Here is a 17,239-nt window from a genome sequence, read left to right as displayed (position 1 = left end):
AGGAATCTTTAAAGCAATGGAGAAGAAATAATCAGAAGACAATAGAGCTAGAAAATGGGTCTTTGGAACTCAAGGGAAGAGCATTGTTTATACTAGAAGAAGTTTAAATTTTACTGATAACAGAACAAATACTAGAGTTAAAAATTGTGTTTAGCAATGTGAAGACCACTGATTATTATGAAGCATTTAGTATGAAAGGCCAGGACTAGCTATTTACATATTTTTAAATGGAACATTTTGATGCTAATAGTATCTCATTTGTCTTGTTTTCAGGTTTGCTGTCTTATTGATGGTTTGTCTGACAGTGGATCACAGTTTCATTCAGTGGGTAGCTTGATCATGAAATCACAACTTCAGATCACTGGTAAGACTTAAAAAGGTACAATACCTTATATCTCTGCCTCCTCTATTAAAAAATAATCTTGGTGACTGGAGAGATGGCTCAGTGGTTAAGTGCACTTACTCTTCTTCTAGTAGACCCTGGTTCACTTTCCAGTACCAAGATCATACATGGAGGTTCACAATTCCAATTTCAGAGGACCCAAAATCCTTATCTGATCTTTGAGGACATCTACACTCATATGTGACATTCACATACACATATATACGTCTAAATTTAAAAAAAGAAATCAAAGTTTTTTTTAAATCTTATGAGAACAAAATCTTTAGTGGACTATTACATTTTAAGCACCTAATCAGTATTTGATGAATGAATACATGAACAGAATGTTGAGATATATAAAAATCACTTTTATCTCAAAACATTTTACAGATTCATTCTCCTCCATTAAACTGGTATCTAGGCAATTACTGTTGGTTATTAATAATTTTATTGATTTATAAAAAGAATTGAACCATTATCATCACAATCAATTTTATTATTTATTTTTTAAAAACTTTTAAAGAATTTCGTGTTTAAGTACTGCATTTACATTATTTCCCTCCTTCCCCTGTAGACAGGTTTCCAATCCTGGCAGCTGCTTCCCAAATAACTACAAGAGAGTATTACTATTATAAATGCTCTACCAGTAGCTCAGGCTTGTTACTTGTTAACTCTTGCATTTTAAATTAACCTTTATTTTATTTTATTTAAAAAAATATCTTTTTTCATTTTACATACCAATCCCATTTCCCACTCCCTTCCCTCCTCCTATTCCCTCCACCTTTCTTCGCCCACCCTTCCATGCACTCCTCAGAGAGGGTAAGACGCATTGCTTTGGGAAAGGTCCAAGACCCTCCCTACTATATCTAGGCTGAGCAAGGTATCCAGGCAAAGAGAATGGGTTCCAAAAAGCCAGTACAAACTGTAGGCATAAATCCAGTGGCCCCACAGTCTTTCCAAGCCACACAACTGTCACCTACATTCAGAGGGTCTAGTTTGGCCTATTCTGGTTCCTTCCCTGTCTAACTGGAGTTGGTGAGCTCCCATTAGCTCAGGTAGACTGTTTCAGTTGGTGTCCCATCATGGTCTTGACCTCTTTGTTATATTCTCACTCTTCCTACTCTTCGACTGGACTTGGGGAGCTTAACCCAGTGCTCCACTGTGAGTTTCTGCCCCTGTTTCCATCAGTAGCTGGATAAAGGTGTTCTGTGGTAACATGTAAGATAGTCATCAATCTGACTACAAAATTAGCTCATTTCTGTTAATGTGGTTGTTGTCCTGTGGCTCGTAGCTTTACCTGTCTTTCAAGCATGTCTTGCTCCCTCTGTTTCTCCTGGCAACTCTTATGACTCTGCCCTCCTTCTTCCTAGCATCCTTGGTTTGGTTGTTCTGTCTATTCTGCTTGCTTGGCTACTGAGCAGTCAGTTATTTTTATTATTAAACCAATCACAGCAACAAGTCTTACAGTTTACAAAGGGATTATTCCACAGCATTTCCCCTTTTTGTCTAATTAAAAAGGAGAATTTTAACTTTAACATAGTAAAACTATATATAACAAAAGTAGTTATTAAGTAAGAATTGCAGTTACAATACCTAGGTCATTTGTATTTAGCAAATTTAGAGAAAATATTCTTAATTCTTACACTCCCCTCTAACTCCTGTGTTCTTCCCTACTCAAATGTGTGACCTTTTCAGGCTGACTACTTGGAGTTGGGTAACTTAGGGTGTTTGTTCCTGGAGAAGACTGATTCTCCCTCTCGTAGTAGTCATTAGTTGTCTATGGCTCTTCATCTAGGGGTGGGTCTTACAAGATTTTCCCTGAACCATGATGGTGTCAGCTGATATTGTCATTGTGCAGGACTTGTTTAGGTGACAATATTGTTGAGATTTCATGGGTACAACTTCCGTGTTGTATATAGAAGAAAGCACTGTCTTGCAGCTGATCTGTTTAATCTCCATGAGTTTATATAATTACTAGAGATTGATGTTTATTTTAGATTTTATTGCATTGTGGTTAGATAGTATCCATAGAGTCATTTCAGTTGTTCTGAATTTGTTATGATTGGTTTTGTGTCCTGGTATGTGGTCTATTTTAGAGAAGCATCCATGGGCTCCTGAGATTTTATGTTCTTTGGTGGAATAGTCTGTAGATGTTAGGTACATTTGATGTTCCATGCTGTGTTTATCTATTTATTTTGTGTTTTGTTTTGTTAGACAAGGTCTCCTAGCTCAATCCAGTGCCACATGTGATATGTGACCAAGGATGACCTATTGTATGTAAGAAGGCCGCTTGTTCGTTTTCCAGCTGCTCAGCCCCAAAATAATCACACAGAAACTATATTAATTAATCACTGCTTAGCCCATTAGCTCTACCTTCTTATTGGCTAGCTCTTACATATTAATTTAACCTATCTCTATTAATCTGTGTATCACCATGTGGCAGTGGCTTACTGGGTAAAGTTCTGGCGTCTGTCTCCAGCAGGGCTACATGGTTTCTCTCTAACTCCACCTTCCTTCTCACAGAGTTCAGTTTAGTTTTCTTTGTCTACCTAAGTTCTGTCCTATCAACAGACCAAGGCAGCTTCTTTATTCACCAATGGTATTCATTGCATACAGAGGGGAATCCCACATCAACGACCTTGTACAGGGGACCTCCCTGCTTCCCTCCTAAGTGCTAGGATTGCAGATGTGCCGCCAAGCCTGCTTTAACAATTTTAGAATGACTTTTGACTCTACAGGAAAAAAACTTTTTTTAAAAAAATATTTATTTATTTATTTATTTGTCTGTCTGTCTATCTATCTATCTATCTATCTATCTATCTATCTATCTATCTATCTATCTATCTATCTATCTGTTATGTATACAATATTCTGTCTGTGTGTATGCCTGCAGGCCAGAAGATAGCACCAGACCCCATTACAGATGGTTGTGAGCCACCATGTGGTTGCTGGGAATTGAACTCAGGACCTTTGGAAGAGCAGGCAATGCTCTTAACCTTTGAGCCATCTCTCCAGCCCCCCAGAAAGAATATTTATATCCATTATTAGCATCACACACCATTTAATCTGTGAATAGTAACCCCAAATCTAGGCACTTACTTACCTACTTTTTAAAATGGATTTGGAGCTCTTTTACACAATTTGTGACCTTTTGTATCTTCTTTCATTTAGCATGTTTTCAAGGTTCATTCACATTGTAGCATGTATCAGTACTTCATTTCTTTTTATTGCCAAATAATATTTATTTTTTTATTCCATCATGTTAGTGTACAGTATTTTATTTATATATTTCTTAGTTGATGGAGTTTGGATTGTTTCTGCTTTATTTTCTAGATTTATTTGGTGTGTGTTTGTGTGTGTTCATTTGTGTGTGCATATGGAAGCCAGTGGGCAGTGGTTCTCTCCTTCCATCTTGGGGTTCTTTGGATCAAGCTAAAGTCCTTAGCAATCACCTGTATTCTCTGACCCTTCTCCATAGACTTCTACTTTTTTTTTTTTTTTTTTTTTTTTTGGTTTTTCGAGACAGGGTTTCCCTGTAGTTTCTAGAGCCTGTCCTGGAACTAGCTCTTGTAGACCAGGCTGGCCTCGAACTCAGAGATCCGCCTGCCTCTGCCTCCCGAGTGCTGGGATTAAAGGCGTGCGCCACCACCGCCCGGCTAGACTTCTACTTTTTATTTATTGTGGATAATACTCTATGGATAATGTTATGAATGTACAGTTTTTGTGAAAATGTGTGCTTTCTGTTTCTTTGGGTATGTATGTAGGAGTTGAATTGCTTGGTCATATAGTATCGATTCATGTTTAGCACTTTGAGGATTCCAAATTATTTTTCAAAGCCGCTGTAATTTCATCAGCAGTTTAAGAGGTTTCTAATTTCTCTATCTCTTGCCAGTGCTTGTTATTTGTCATTTTGATTATATCCATCCTACTAGCTGTGGTTTTGTTTCCCCAATAGCTCAGATGTTCAGCATGTTTTTGTGTACTTTTTAGCTATTTTTATAACTTTTGATAAAATGGCCATTCATATTTTTTGGTTTCTATTGCTAAGTAATACCTTTATCTTTGTTTATCCCTTCAACCATACTGTACATCATTTTAAGATTAATATTTTAAATCATGCCACCTCTTAGGTTATGTTTCTGCTCAGAGACCTGCACTGCTTCTTTTCATGGAGGTGTAGAAGTTCTTAGTCTTAGCTAAAACTTTCTACATTGTAGCTCCGTATGGTTAAGATGAGTTGCCAGATTCTTTTTTTAGTTATGGCAGGCACCTATTACATAGTGACCCCCAGTCTTTTTTTTTTTTTTTTTTTTTTTTTTTTTTTTTTTTGGTTTTTCGAGACAGGGTTTCTCTGTGGCTTTGGAGCCTGTCCTGGAACTAGCTCTTGTAGACCAGGCTGGTCTCGAACTCACAGAGATCCGCCTGCCTCTGCCTCCCGAGTGCTGGGATTAAAGGCGTGCGCCACCACCGCCCGGCTAGACTTCTACTTTTTATTTATTGTGGATAATACTCTATGGATAATGTTATGAATGTACAGTTTTTGTGAAAATGTGTGCTTTCTGTTTCTTTGGGTATGTATGTAGGAGTTGAATTGCTTGGTCATATAGTATCGATTCATGTTTAGCACTTTGAGGATTCCAAATTATTTTTCAAAGCCGCTGTAATTTCATCAGCAGTTTAAGAGGTTTCTAATTTCTCTATCTCTTGCCAGTGCTTGTTATTTGTCATTTTGATTATATCCATCCTACTAGCTGTGGTTTTGTTTCCCCAATAGCTCAGATGTTCAGCATGTTTTTGTGTACTTTTTAGCTATTTTTATAACTTTTGATAAAATGGCCATTCATATTTTTTGGTTTCTATTGCTAAGTAATACCTTTATCTTTGTTTATCCCTTCAACCATACTGTACATCATTTTAAGATTAATATTTTAAATCATGCCACCTCTTAGGTTATGTTTCTGCTCAGAGACCTGCACTGCTTCTTTTCATGGAGGTGTAGAAGTTCTTAGTCTTAGCTAAAACTTTCTACATTGTAGCTCCGTATGGTTAAGATGAGTTGCCAGATTCTTTTTTTAGTTATGGCAGGCACCTATTACATAGTGACCCCCAGTCTTTTTTTTTTTTTTTTTTTGGTTTTTCGAGACAGGGTTTCTCTGTGGCTTTGGAGCCTGTCCTGGAACTAGCTCTTGTAGACCAGGCTGGTCTCGAACTCACAGAGATCCGCCTGCCTCTGCCTCCCGAGTGCTGGGATTAAAGGCGTGCGCCACCACCGCCCGGCCCAGTCTTTTTCCCTTTAATACTTGTTGAATACAGAACAGTTCACATCTTGATGTATTACTTAGTTTCTGCTATTCCTGGCTTATATCATCTTCTGGCCACAAACCATATCCTTTAAAAAAATTATGCATAAATATGTATGTATTCATATGTGTGCCTCTAACACATATCTTAATTGCTACATTCAATTCATCAAAACCCAAGGGTAAACCAGACTGTCGTGGTACATGTCTTTAGTCCCAGTACTCTGGTCAAAGTCATGCTAGAAAACTACTTGATCTGTGGAAGTCAGAGATTAGGGCCATCCCCTGGGCCTGTACTTGCTCAGTTCCTAGATGTTAGACTGCATGCTATGCTGCTTGGGGAGCCAGGCATAGTGGACATGGCACCGGCTATGGGGGAGGGGTCTCTTGGAAGTTATCTGAGTATCTGATGTGTAAAAGTCCTGTATGTATGTATATATTTACTGAGATAGGAAAAATATAAGAAGTATAAATATCATAAATAAGAATTATTGTAGAAATGAAGCGGCGGGGCTGTGTCCCGCCACCCGGCTAGCTTTACCCGAAATAATTACACGGAAACTGTATTCATTTAAATACTGCCTGGCCCATTATTTTCAGCCTCTTACATCTTGATTAACCCATATCTAATAATCTGTGTAGCACCACGAAGTGGTGCCTTACCATTTAGTTTCTAGCATACGTCCATCTTGGTCTGGAGCTTCATTGCATCTGGTTGCAGAGGCAGGGCAATTGTCTGAGCCATCTACCTCACTTCCTTCTTCCTGTTCTGTCTACTCCACCCACCTAATTTTCTGTTCTCTTAAAGGGCCTAGGCAGTTTTCTTTATTAATTAACCAATGAAAGTAACATAGACAGGTAACTCTCCTCCATCAAATTATTAATAAACATTTTAGGGAACAGCTACTTCTGAATACAAATAACTGGCTTAATCTTTAATGAAATGGCATTGATCAAGGAGTAAACTAACATTTCAAATGTTATTTTCTCATTTCTTTTACAGTCATCTCAGCCAAACTTAAGGAAAATAAGAAGAATTGGTTTGGACCAAGTCCTTATGTAGAAGTCACAGTAGATGGGCAGTCAAAGAAGACAGAAAAATGCAACAATACAAACAGTCCCAAGTGGAAGCAACCACTTACAGTGTAAGTTCCCACTGTGGTCCTCGTTTAGCCCATGAACAGAGATGTGACTCTAACATGCTTCTTTCTTTGCATTCCCTTTTCTCTTTTTCCTTTCCCCACCTGCTCCTAGGACTCCTTGTTTCCTTTTTGCTTCTCTTTAGATAATATCCTGTCAGTTCTGGCCTGTCTTCAATTCATCATCCCCAGTTTAGTTGGTAATGGTATCACAGTTGCCATGAAGAAAAGGAAGAGCTCTATGTAATAGCTTTCCTTTTTAATTTTAGTTTTCTTTAAAAATTTTAAAATTTTAATTTTTTTAAAATTTTAAAATTTTTCTTAAAAAATTAGTATTATACTTACATCATTGTAATAGCCTCTAAGAAAGATTTTTATCTTATGTGTATGTGTGTTTTGCCTGTGTTTGTGACTATGCACCAAATGTTTATAGTGTCCTGGGCAGTCAGAAGAAGGTATCAGAACTGTAGTTACAAATGGTTGTTAGCCACCAAGTGTATGCTAGGGAGAGAATCCAGTTCCTCTGCAAAAAGTAGCAAGTGCTCTTAACCCTTAAGCTATCTTTCTAGTTCCAGTAGCCTATTTCTTTAACCGGGCTAAATCAGGCTCAGAGATTAACTCACTTTTTAATTTTATTTTTTTAACTTTTTTGTTTTTGCTTTGTTCTGTTTTGAGACAGGCTCTTGCTGCATAGTTCAGGCTTGCCTGGAACTTGCTATGTAGCTTAGACTGGCCTTGAATTCTTTATCCCTTTTGCCTCAAGCCTCTCAAATGCATTTACTGTAGGTCTGTGCTTCTATGCCCTGCACCTAATTTTTGTTTTCCTTTTTGAGGCAGGATTTTTCTGTGTAGCCCTAACTGTTCTGGATCTCACTCTATAGACCAGGCTGGCCTCAGATGCAGAGATCCTCCTGCCTCTGCCTCCCCAGTGCTGGGATTAAAGGATTAACTATCACTACCTGGCTTTTTTTTTAAATTAGGGTTTTGTGTGTGTGTGTGTGTGTGTGTGTGTTACATGCATACAATTCCAGACATCCTCTGACTAAGATAGAAGGATTTCAAGTATTTGGTATACCTGGATTATGTTGTAAAACACTGTTTAAAGAAATAGTTTTACATTTTTAAATTGTAGTGTCCTTGCAAACCAACATTCAATTTTGCTATATTTTAAAAATATTATATGAAAAAATGTTATGCCAAAAAGTTGTACCCTTTCTTTTATTCGGTAGCATTATTTTTATTTTAAAAAAATACCTTTTTATTTATGCATGTATGCGTCTACCTGTACGTTGCTGTGGGTACCCTTAGAGGCCAGAAGAGAGCCACAGATCCCCTGTAGATGGAGTCAAACTCTGATCCTTTGGAAGCATGTTTAATGCTTTTAACCACTAAACTATCCCTCTGGCCTCTATTTTAATTTATTTAAATTAATTATTATTTTGTGTGATTATGAAGGGATACATGCTGTGGTATTCATGAAATTAAGGGGACAACTTTGTAGTCAAATTTTTCTTTGTGGGTTCCAGGGACTTCAGGTAGTTGGATGACCTTGGCAGTTAACTCACCTTCTCTGAAGGGTATCATTTTTGTATTAATTCTTATATGATACACTTACAGTGGGAATTAATGAAATCACTTCAAGTTCAGTGAAATGCATTGCATAAATAAGGATTTAATTTGTAAATTCACTATTTCAAAAAATGCATTTTAGAATTGACACGTAAAATTATGTATCTTTATGAGGCGTATTTTATTGTTTCTTTAAATACACTCCTTTAATAATTTGTTGCCTTATAAGCAGTTTTGTTTCGTGTGTGTGTGTGGGCGTGGTGGTGCCTTACAGTCCAGTTGTATCCAAATATAGTTTTCATGAGGTTTCAGAGCATAGACCACCTGGTTAATAGTAAGCTTTAAGAGGCACCGTGGGGGACTGTCCACATACCTCAGCAGGTAAAGGTGCTTGCCTCCAAGACTGACCGAGTTAGATCCCTGAAGCCCTAATGGTGGAAGGATAGGACCAACTCCTGCAAGCTGTTCTTTAACCTCCCCATCCAACTAAATAAATGTAATTTGTTTTAATTTAAGAAAAAAAGGCACAATAAAAAGATTTTAGACATTAAAGCTTTATTGTAACTTATTAAGGATCTCATTGTGATGTTTAATGAAAACACTCTTTTCCTCCTGTTTTACTTCCAGTATCGTTACCCCTACAAGTAAATTACATTTTCGTGTGTGGAGTCACCAGACCCTGAAATCTGATGTTTTGTTGGGAACTGCTGCATTAGATATTTATGAAACATTGAAGTCAAACAATATGAAACGTATGTATGTAAGAGTAACAGAAAATGTACCTTGCTGTTTTTTGGAAGACATTCTTATGTTAAACATGTAGAACATCTCATTATTATTTGTCCTTAAATTTAAATGATTATTGAGCTGGGGGCGGTTGACACGTTTAATTAAAGCATCCAGGAAGCAGAGGCAGATGGATCTCTATAAGGTCAAGGCCAGCCTGGTCAATATATTAAGTTCCAGGCTAGCCAGGGCTATACTTTGAGACCAAAGCAAAATAAAAAAAAAAAAAAAAAACTACAAAAAGTATTTATGTGGCTATTTAAAACACTCTGAATAATCTTGGTTTGGTTATTCATTTTGGATATACTATGTTAGTAAATATGTATTTCCTTAGTAAATAAATATTAATAAAGTAATACATGGTGAATTATAGAAAAACTAAAAGATTTAAAGCAGAAATGAAGGAAAAATAATTCAGAGGAACAAATGTGATGTTAGTGTTAAAGGCGTAGGTAGATTTTCTAAGTGTTTGTTTCTAATGCTTAAGTTTGAAGTTTCCTTATTTTAGGTGGTTGTTTTATTTTCATTTATAAAATCATAATTCATTTTAGCTAGATCTTATATTTTAAATGTGAATTATTTTTCTATCCTTGATATAATTTTAAGAATTTTCTTTCTAGCTGGGAGATGGTGGTGCACGCCTTTAATCCCAGCACTAGGGAGGCAGAGGCAGGTGGATCTCTGTGAGTTCGAGACCAGCCTGTTCTACAAGAGCTAATTTCCAGGACTGGCTCCAAAGCTACAGAGCAAACCTTGTCTCGAAAAACAAAAACAAAACAAAAAATTTCTTATTTAGGTCTTTATGATATATAAGCCATTCTTAAATTATGTTTTCAATATAACCTGTTTATATTGCTAAATAATCAATGTAACCCAAGTTTATATTGCTAACTCATGCTAGTTTGATTTATACTATGTTTTTACAAGTGTGGAATGAATATAATAGATGACTTGGATTATTTAATATTTTGTATTATATCTATTAATTTTTTTTTTTTTTTTTTTTGAGCCTGTCCTGGAACTAGCTCTTGTAGACCAGGCTGGCCTTGAACTCACAGAGATCCGCCTGCCTCTGCCTCCCGAGTGCTGGGATTAAAGGCGTGCGCCACCACCGCCCGGCCTATTAATTATTATATATATTGGTGAAGCTTGTTTCCTTTTTAAAAGCAATGTTCTGGTCTCATAGTTTTTAAACCTTTGTCCAGTAAAACAGTTTACACATAATTGAAAGAGTGATCTTTCTTGTATAATCGTTCTTTTTCAGTTGAAGAAGTAGTTATGACTTTGCAGCTTCTAGGTGACAAAGAGCCAACAGAGACAATGGGAGATTTGTCAGTTTGTCTTGATGGGCTACAAGTAGAAGCTGAAGTTGTTACTAATGGTGAAACTTCATGCTCAGAAGGTAAGTGATTACTTTTTTGTTTGTTTGTTTTGTTTTTAGATTTTGGTTTTGGGTTTTGTTTATTCAAGACACGGTTTCTCTGTATAGCCCTGGCTGTCCTGGACCTCACTCTGTAGACCAGGCTGACCTCAACTCAGAGATCCACCTACTTCTGCCTCCCAAATGCTGGGATTAAAGGCATGCGCCACCAACACCTGGCTAAGTGGTTACATATGAAGTCAGGACAACTCATGAGAGTCAGTTCTTTACTTCTACCATGTTGGTTTCAAGCATTGAACTCAGCCGATCAGGCTTGGTAGCAAGTATCTAAGTATCTTAACAGACTGAGCCACCTTGTGTCCTTCCCCCCACGCCCCCCCCCTCTCTTAAAGAAATTACACAGTAGAAGAAAAATTCAGAAATGGTTGTACTCCTTCAGAGTTGAAGTTCTGTTGAATGTTATTCACAGGAAATCTTTAATAGTTACGTTTTTGACTGTACACACATGCACACACACATAAAATATAAATAAATCATGTTGTCAAGATACCCTAATTTATGCCAGGTGGTGGTGGTACACGCCTTTAATCCCAGCACTCGAGAGGCAGAGGTGGATCTCTGTGAGTTCGAGGCCAGCCTGGTCTACAAGAGCTAGTTCCAAGACAGGCTCCAAAGCTACAGGAAACTTTGTCTTGGAAAAAAAAAAAAAAAAAAAAAAAAAAAACAGAAAAAAAAGATACCCTAATAAGATACCCTAATTTACTTACGGCTTCATGTTTGTTTGTTTTCTCAGTAGCTGGCACTTCAATGCAAAAGTCATGCTACTGAGTCATTTTAGAGTAAATCCAAGGATGTAAGCCATCATGTCTGGCTTAGGTTTTTGTCATTATTTTGTTTTTTTGAGAAAGGATCTCTCTCACTTTGTGGGTTAGTCTGTCCTTGAACTTATTTTGTGCCGTGTATTGGTCTTGAATTTGAAGCAGTTGTTTTTTTGAAAAGGTTTTTATTATATTTATGTGTGTAGACGCATTTGCATGCTACAACACCAATGTGGAGGTCGAAGGACAACTTTCAGCTTGGTTCTCTCCTTCTACCATGTGAATCCTGTGAATCAGACTCTTGTCACCAGGCTTGGTAGTAATTGCCGTTACCAGCTGAGATGTCTCACTGCTCTGAAACAGTCCTTTTGTGTGTAGCTTCCTTAGCGCTGGAATTATACACATGAGTTGCCATACCCAGTTCAGCCCCAAGATCTTTCTCTTTGCTATGTATACTCTGAATGTATTTAAAATTAGTGTAGGGAAGTCTGGTGAGATAGCTTAGCCTGAGGACCTTAATTTAACCCCCAGAACCCATGAAAAGGTGGAAAGAACTTCCAAAAGCTGTCCTCTTACCTCCATACATACCATGGAACACACATACAGTAAATAAAAATAAAATAAGCTGGGAACTCGGCTTCTATTAAATAACAAATGTGGTGCACACACATTTAATCTCAGTGTTCAGGAGGCAGATGCTGGTAGATCTTTGTTGAGTTTGAGCCCAAACTGGTCTATATAGTGAATTCTAAGCTAGTCCGCACTACATAGTGAGATTTTATCTCAAAAAACAAGATAAAATCTCTGCTTATTATATGTGCCTCATTACTTTTAATTTAGAAACTTGTATTAGACTTCAGGTTTTTTTTTTTTTTTTTTTTTTTTTTTTTTTTTTTTTTTTGTTCCATTAAGCTTCCAGGTAAGCAGTAATTTCAGGTCTAAGTGTATTGTTAGTACTTCTTACCAGGTCAGTAAGTTCTAAGGAACCCGCCTGAATTCTTTACTTGATCATATATTACTTCAGTTTACCAAATCAAGGGATTAATCAATTCATTAAGTCAGATGAGCTCATCATCTTTGGAAATGCCATCAGAGGTGTGCTTTACTAACCTCATAGGCATTTCTTAATCCAGTTAAGTTGACAATGAAAAGTAACTATTGTATCATATTAAATCATAGCTGAATTTTTGTGAGTGTACATATGTTTAGCTATGCACATGGCAGCTAGGGGACAACAGTGTTTGTCCTCTATCATTCTGCCTTGTTTCTTTGAAGCAAGGTGTTCTGTACTTGGAGCTCTGGTATTTTTTGGAGCTCTGGTATTTTGGGTAACTGACTACACTGACTACCAGCAAGCTCCAGCACTAACTCCTTTCTCCTCCCCTCTCGACCTGTGTTGTAGACATGTGCTGGGTCACCACTTTTTGTGTGAGTGCTGGGTTCTGAGTAGTGGTCCTTATGCCTGCACAGCAGACAGTTTTCTCCTCTGAGCCAAAGTTGACATTTAGTGTTTAAAGTTGTAGTGTATATCAGTTCCTTTGTGAAGCTGAATAATATTTCATTGTATATGTACACTGCAATTTACCCATCTACTGATGGACATTTAGCTATTATAAGTTATAACTACTGCTATTAACTTTCATGAAAACATTCTCTGTGGTGGTTTACTGTCTCTTGGTTTATACTCATGAGAAGAATTGTTCTTGCTAGTTTCACATTTTCTGGCTTTATGTGGGGGTGTTGAAAGATTGTTTTATTTTTTAGATAGAGTCTAATGTAGAACAAACCTCATTCACTATGTAACTGAGGATTACTTTGAATTTCTGATTCTCAGACTTCACCTCCCCAACGCCAGGATCAAGATGTGCGTGCTACCATTCTTGATTCACCTGCTGGGGATGCTAGGCATCAGATCCAGGCCTACTAGCATGCTGGACAAGCATTCTGAGCTCTACTCCCAGCCCTTATCTTCAGGTTTTAGGGATAGGGTCTCCCTAAGTAGTTCAGACTGACCTCAAATTTAGCACCCTGACTCTAATTCTCAAGTACTGGGATTTCAGTCATGTGCTACCATGCTCCATATATTAATTTTCTTTTAATCCACAATTTTCCTCTATATCTTTCATTTAATAGTTATACTGTCTAAAACTTTTGGGGATATAAGTGATTTTTATTTTTTTATTTTTTGGTGTTTTCAGAGTCTTGGTATATAATACTGACTTCCCCGGAGCTCACTATGTAGACAACCAGGATTGCCTGAAGTTTGCAACAGTTTTTTTGAATGCTCCTCTTGAGTGCTGAGTGCTAAAATTATAGGCATGCACCACCATGTTGACTTAGAAATGATTTTGTTGTTCCCTTTATGGGGCTTGTTTTGATTTTTTATTTCATGTTCTTTGATTGCAAGTTTCCATTTTGTCTTAGTCTATCAGAATTTTAAAGGCCTAATTTGGGAGTTCTTTGCTTTAGAGAAAATGTCTTTTGCTTTGGATAGTGCCAGGGTTTGCTGCATCTGAAAACATTTTATCTACTTTCTGCAGTCCCTAGCCTAACGTGCAGTGTCTGCTTCAGCACTCCCCACCATGCTGCTGGCCTGAGGCCTTGTACTTTCTTAGAGCTGGTAACTGCCACACGGTAAAGTGTTTTAAAGCTGTGTTCTGCTTCTATTCTGGTATGTTAGATCAAGTTTTTGTTCACCATTGAGGTTGCCTGGCAGCCAAGGACTGTGTGTTTATTTTTTTAGGAACTAGTTATTTTGTGGTGGGAGTGCTCTTTTAATTCACTCCCTGAGGTGGAGTCTATAGCTTTTCCAGAGTTCCCTGTGAAAACATGTGCATTTAGAATTTGGATGTTTTTCTTGTTTTCTTGTCCTTCTCCAAGTGACTTTCTTGTTTATTTATTGTGGTGTGTGCGTGTGTGTGTGTGTGATGTATGGATGGATGAGGTACCCCTATGCCGCAGCACAAGTGTAGCAGTCAGTTGTGTAGAAGACAAGTTTTAGAGTTGGTTTTCACCTCCTACCTAGATAAGACAGGGCCTCTTTTGGCTGCTGAGCTGCATGCTCCAGGTAGCTGGCCTGAGAGATTCTAGGCATTTCTCTCTGCCTCTGTCTTGCGCTAGGAGTGCTGGATTATGGATGCACTGTGTCTTGACTTTTCATGCAGGCTTCAGAATTGAACTAAGGTTGTGAGGGTTGGCAAGTTCTTTTATCTGCCCGGATATCCCCCACCCCCACCAGTGGCTTTATATATAATAGTTTTCTTGTTCCATTTATGTCCCATATATCTATCAATCATTATAAGAAAATACAATACACATAAAAATATTGTTTCATTTTATTTTGAGACAGTTTCACAGTGGAGCTCAGACTGACCTGTAATATATTGTGTGTCCTGGACTGACCTTGAATTCATGGCAGTCTCTTTCTTGGTGAGATAACTAATGGGAACTATCACACCTGGTGTGTGCAAGTGCTGGGGCTCAGAGCCTGGGTTTTGTGCATGTTAAACAAACATTCTGCCAAGTGAGTTTTATCCCCAACCCCATTTTGGTTTGACTTTTTTTTTAAGATTATAAAAACTCCTTTAATCAAGCTTATAACATGTAACAGATTTATCAGGTAAAATGGAAAGTTTCCAATATATTGAAACGTAAATCCATAAGTCACCATAAATACAAACCCAATACTGGAAAACCACAACAACAAATTCATACTTTCCCTGTAACAGCCATGAAGTGATCCTTGGACACTTGCTCAGTGTAGCAGATGTGGCCTGCTGGATATGGAGCACACTATGGCTTTGGAGTCACACACATCTGACAGGGCTGTGGCATTGTTGGCTTGACTCAAGAAAAGCAGGTACCAGCACATTCAAACAGTGGATTGAACGTCCTTTAACTATCAAAGTGAGAAGAAAGCAGTATAGTCCCGCTGTCAGGAAGATGTGAGAGTAGGGACAGATGCATAAAGCTCGATGTTGAAAGGTGGCTCACAGCTTCCTTTCTTTGGCTTCTTGGATAATGGCTGCTGGAACAGTAAGATGTGAGGTACTGGTTCATGGGTCACCCTCCCTCCTGACCCTGCTGAATGCTGAGATCTCTTCAATCAGATTCAGACATCAAATGGGTTCTAGGAACCAACATGGCTGTGTCCTTGGGCAAGCTGACGTGCTGGTGCTTGAACTCCTCAAGTCTATCTATCCACATGGTAAATTTGTTTGTACTATGATTGCTCTGCTGGAGATCACTCAACCCCTCACCACCAACTTCAGAGAACTTTCTGCCAAACACTATGTCATGATTTTAGAGACCTCTCTTAACACTTTATTAATAGAGTACATTTGTTATAAGGCTCACCATTTCAGATGTATAGTTAATGGCTTTTTATAAAAATTGTTATTGTATTTATTTATTACGTGTGTGTATGTATATAGGTGTATGATATGGTGAAAGTATGGAGGTGAGAGGCCAACTTTTCGGAGTTGGTTCTCTCCTTCCATCAGATGGGGTCCAGGGCTCACATTCAAGTCATCAGGTTTAGTAGTAGCATTTACTTTGCCTGTCATCTTGCCAGCCCATACTTAGCATATTTTTGAGGTAAAATGTTTTGTTCATTTTTATTTATTTATTTATTTATTTTTTTGGAGGGGGGCAGGGTTTCTCTGTAGCTTTGGAGCCTTTTCTGGAGCTAGCTCTTGTAGACCAGGCTGCTCTCGAACTCAGAGATTTGCCTGACTCTGCCTCCCAAGTGCTGGGATTAAAGGTGTGCGCCACCACCGCCCGGCTTATTTGTTTTTAATACTGTAGATTTTAAAACATTTTTAATTACAAAGCAACTTCACATTTTATCCGTTCTACTGTGTCATTTTTAACTGTATATTTCTATGATCCCCAGTACTTAGAAAAGAAAAATAGTAGACTTTTACCACCCTTGCTAGTTGTGGCATAATATAGTTACGTGCTATGGTATGGTGTACTGGTGATTTTACTGTTGGAATCGTGGCTGTATCTTGGGAGTTTTGTTCTTTGCGTCTTGTGCCTAGACTGTTCAACTTGAGTTCGTAAGCAGTTTTCAGTTTTCCTCCTCTTTCTGTGAATAAAATTGGAAGAATGCATGAACATTATGGCATGCCTTTGGGTCTCTTTGAAACTTACTTGGTTTTTGTTTTTTCAGATAGTCTTCCTCTCAGAGAGTTCTTAGTGTCTTTCATTTTCTCTGAGTTCTTTTTTTTTTTTCCAGCTCCTTTATATCAGGAAAGTTATTAATTGGCTTTGCTATCTCAGAGTTGTTTATGTTGTCAGTTTTGCTATTGTAGTAATTTTCTCCCATATTTCAGATAAAATGGTTAAAAGTTGTGTATGAGCTCTAACCCTAACAAAGCTGAGGCAGAAACATGAGGAGTTCAGTGCCAGCCTGAGGTTGGAAAATGACTTAATACTGGGTTTGAATTAGAGTAAAAAATATATTTTAAAAAAGTGCAGAAGTAGGGTGTGGGTAAAACATCTTAACTAATCTCCTGTTGAATAACAATATGTGTAAAATTGAACAATTTGAGCATCTTTGTATTTTCCCTTTAAAATTTATGTTTGGATTTATATTATGTACTAGAAAAGTTTAATCATTTAATAAAAGGTTTTGCTTTTCTTTTAGTTTTAGTTGAAAATTACACTTTTGAATCTCATTTTGTTTAACTTTGTTGTTAAAGGTCCTTCACAGAATGATGATGGTTGTAGACCCAAAGATGAAACAAGGTAAGTGGTCACTGGTTACTTACCACAGAATGCAGAAGTATACAAGACAGAATTAAGTTGTTTTAATTCATTTAAACTCAGGTTCAGGGGGTGGAAAGTTGGCTCAGGAGTTC

At 37.6% G+C, this 17,239-nt stretch overlaps 1 protein-coding gene across 3 annotated transcripts in view; it reads left to right on the top strand.

Moving 5' to 3' along the window:
• Positions 1-17,239, top strand: part of Itch (itchy E3 ubiquitin protein ligase) — an 84,981-nt gene that overhangs the window by 24,613 nt on the left and 43,129 nt on the right. For all 3 annotated transcript variants that reach the window (XM_038329661.2, XM_038329663.2, XM_038329660.2), the window contains 5 exons: positions 274-364; positions 6,686-6,827; positions 9,018-9,142; positions 10,441-10,578; positions 17,081-17,126. In XM_038329661.2, coding sequence (XP_038185589.1) covers positions 340-364; positions 6,686-6,827; positions 9,018-9,142; positions 10,441-10,578; positions 17,081-17,126 — 476 coding nt within the window. In that variant the 5' untranslated portion in view covers positions 274-339. The remainder of the gene's footprint in view (positions 1-273; positions 365-6,685; positions 6,828-9,017; positions 9,143-10,440; positions 10,579-17,080; positions 17,127-17,239) is intronic.

This window comes from Arvicola amphibius, chromosome 5, assembly GCF_903992535.2.
Source record: "Arvicola amphibius chromosome 5, mArvAmp1.2, whole genome shotgun sequence".
In the NCBI taxonomy this organism is placed as follows: domain Eukaryota; kingdom Metazoa; phylum Chordata; class Mammalia; order Rodentia; family Cricetidae; genus Arvicola; species Arvicola amphibius.
The sequence above is the reverse complement of the archived record's forward strand: the minus strand, read 5'-3'. Positions and strand labels throughout refer to the sequence as shown.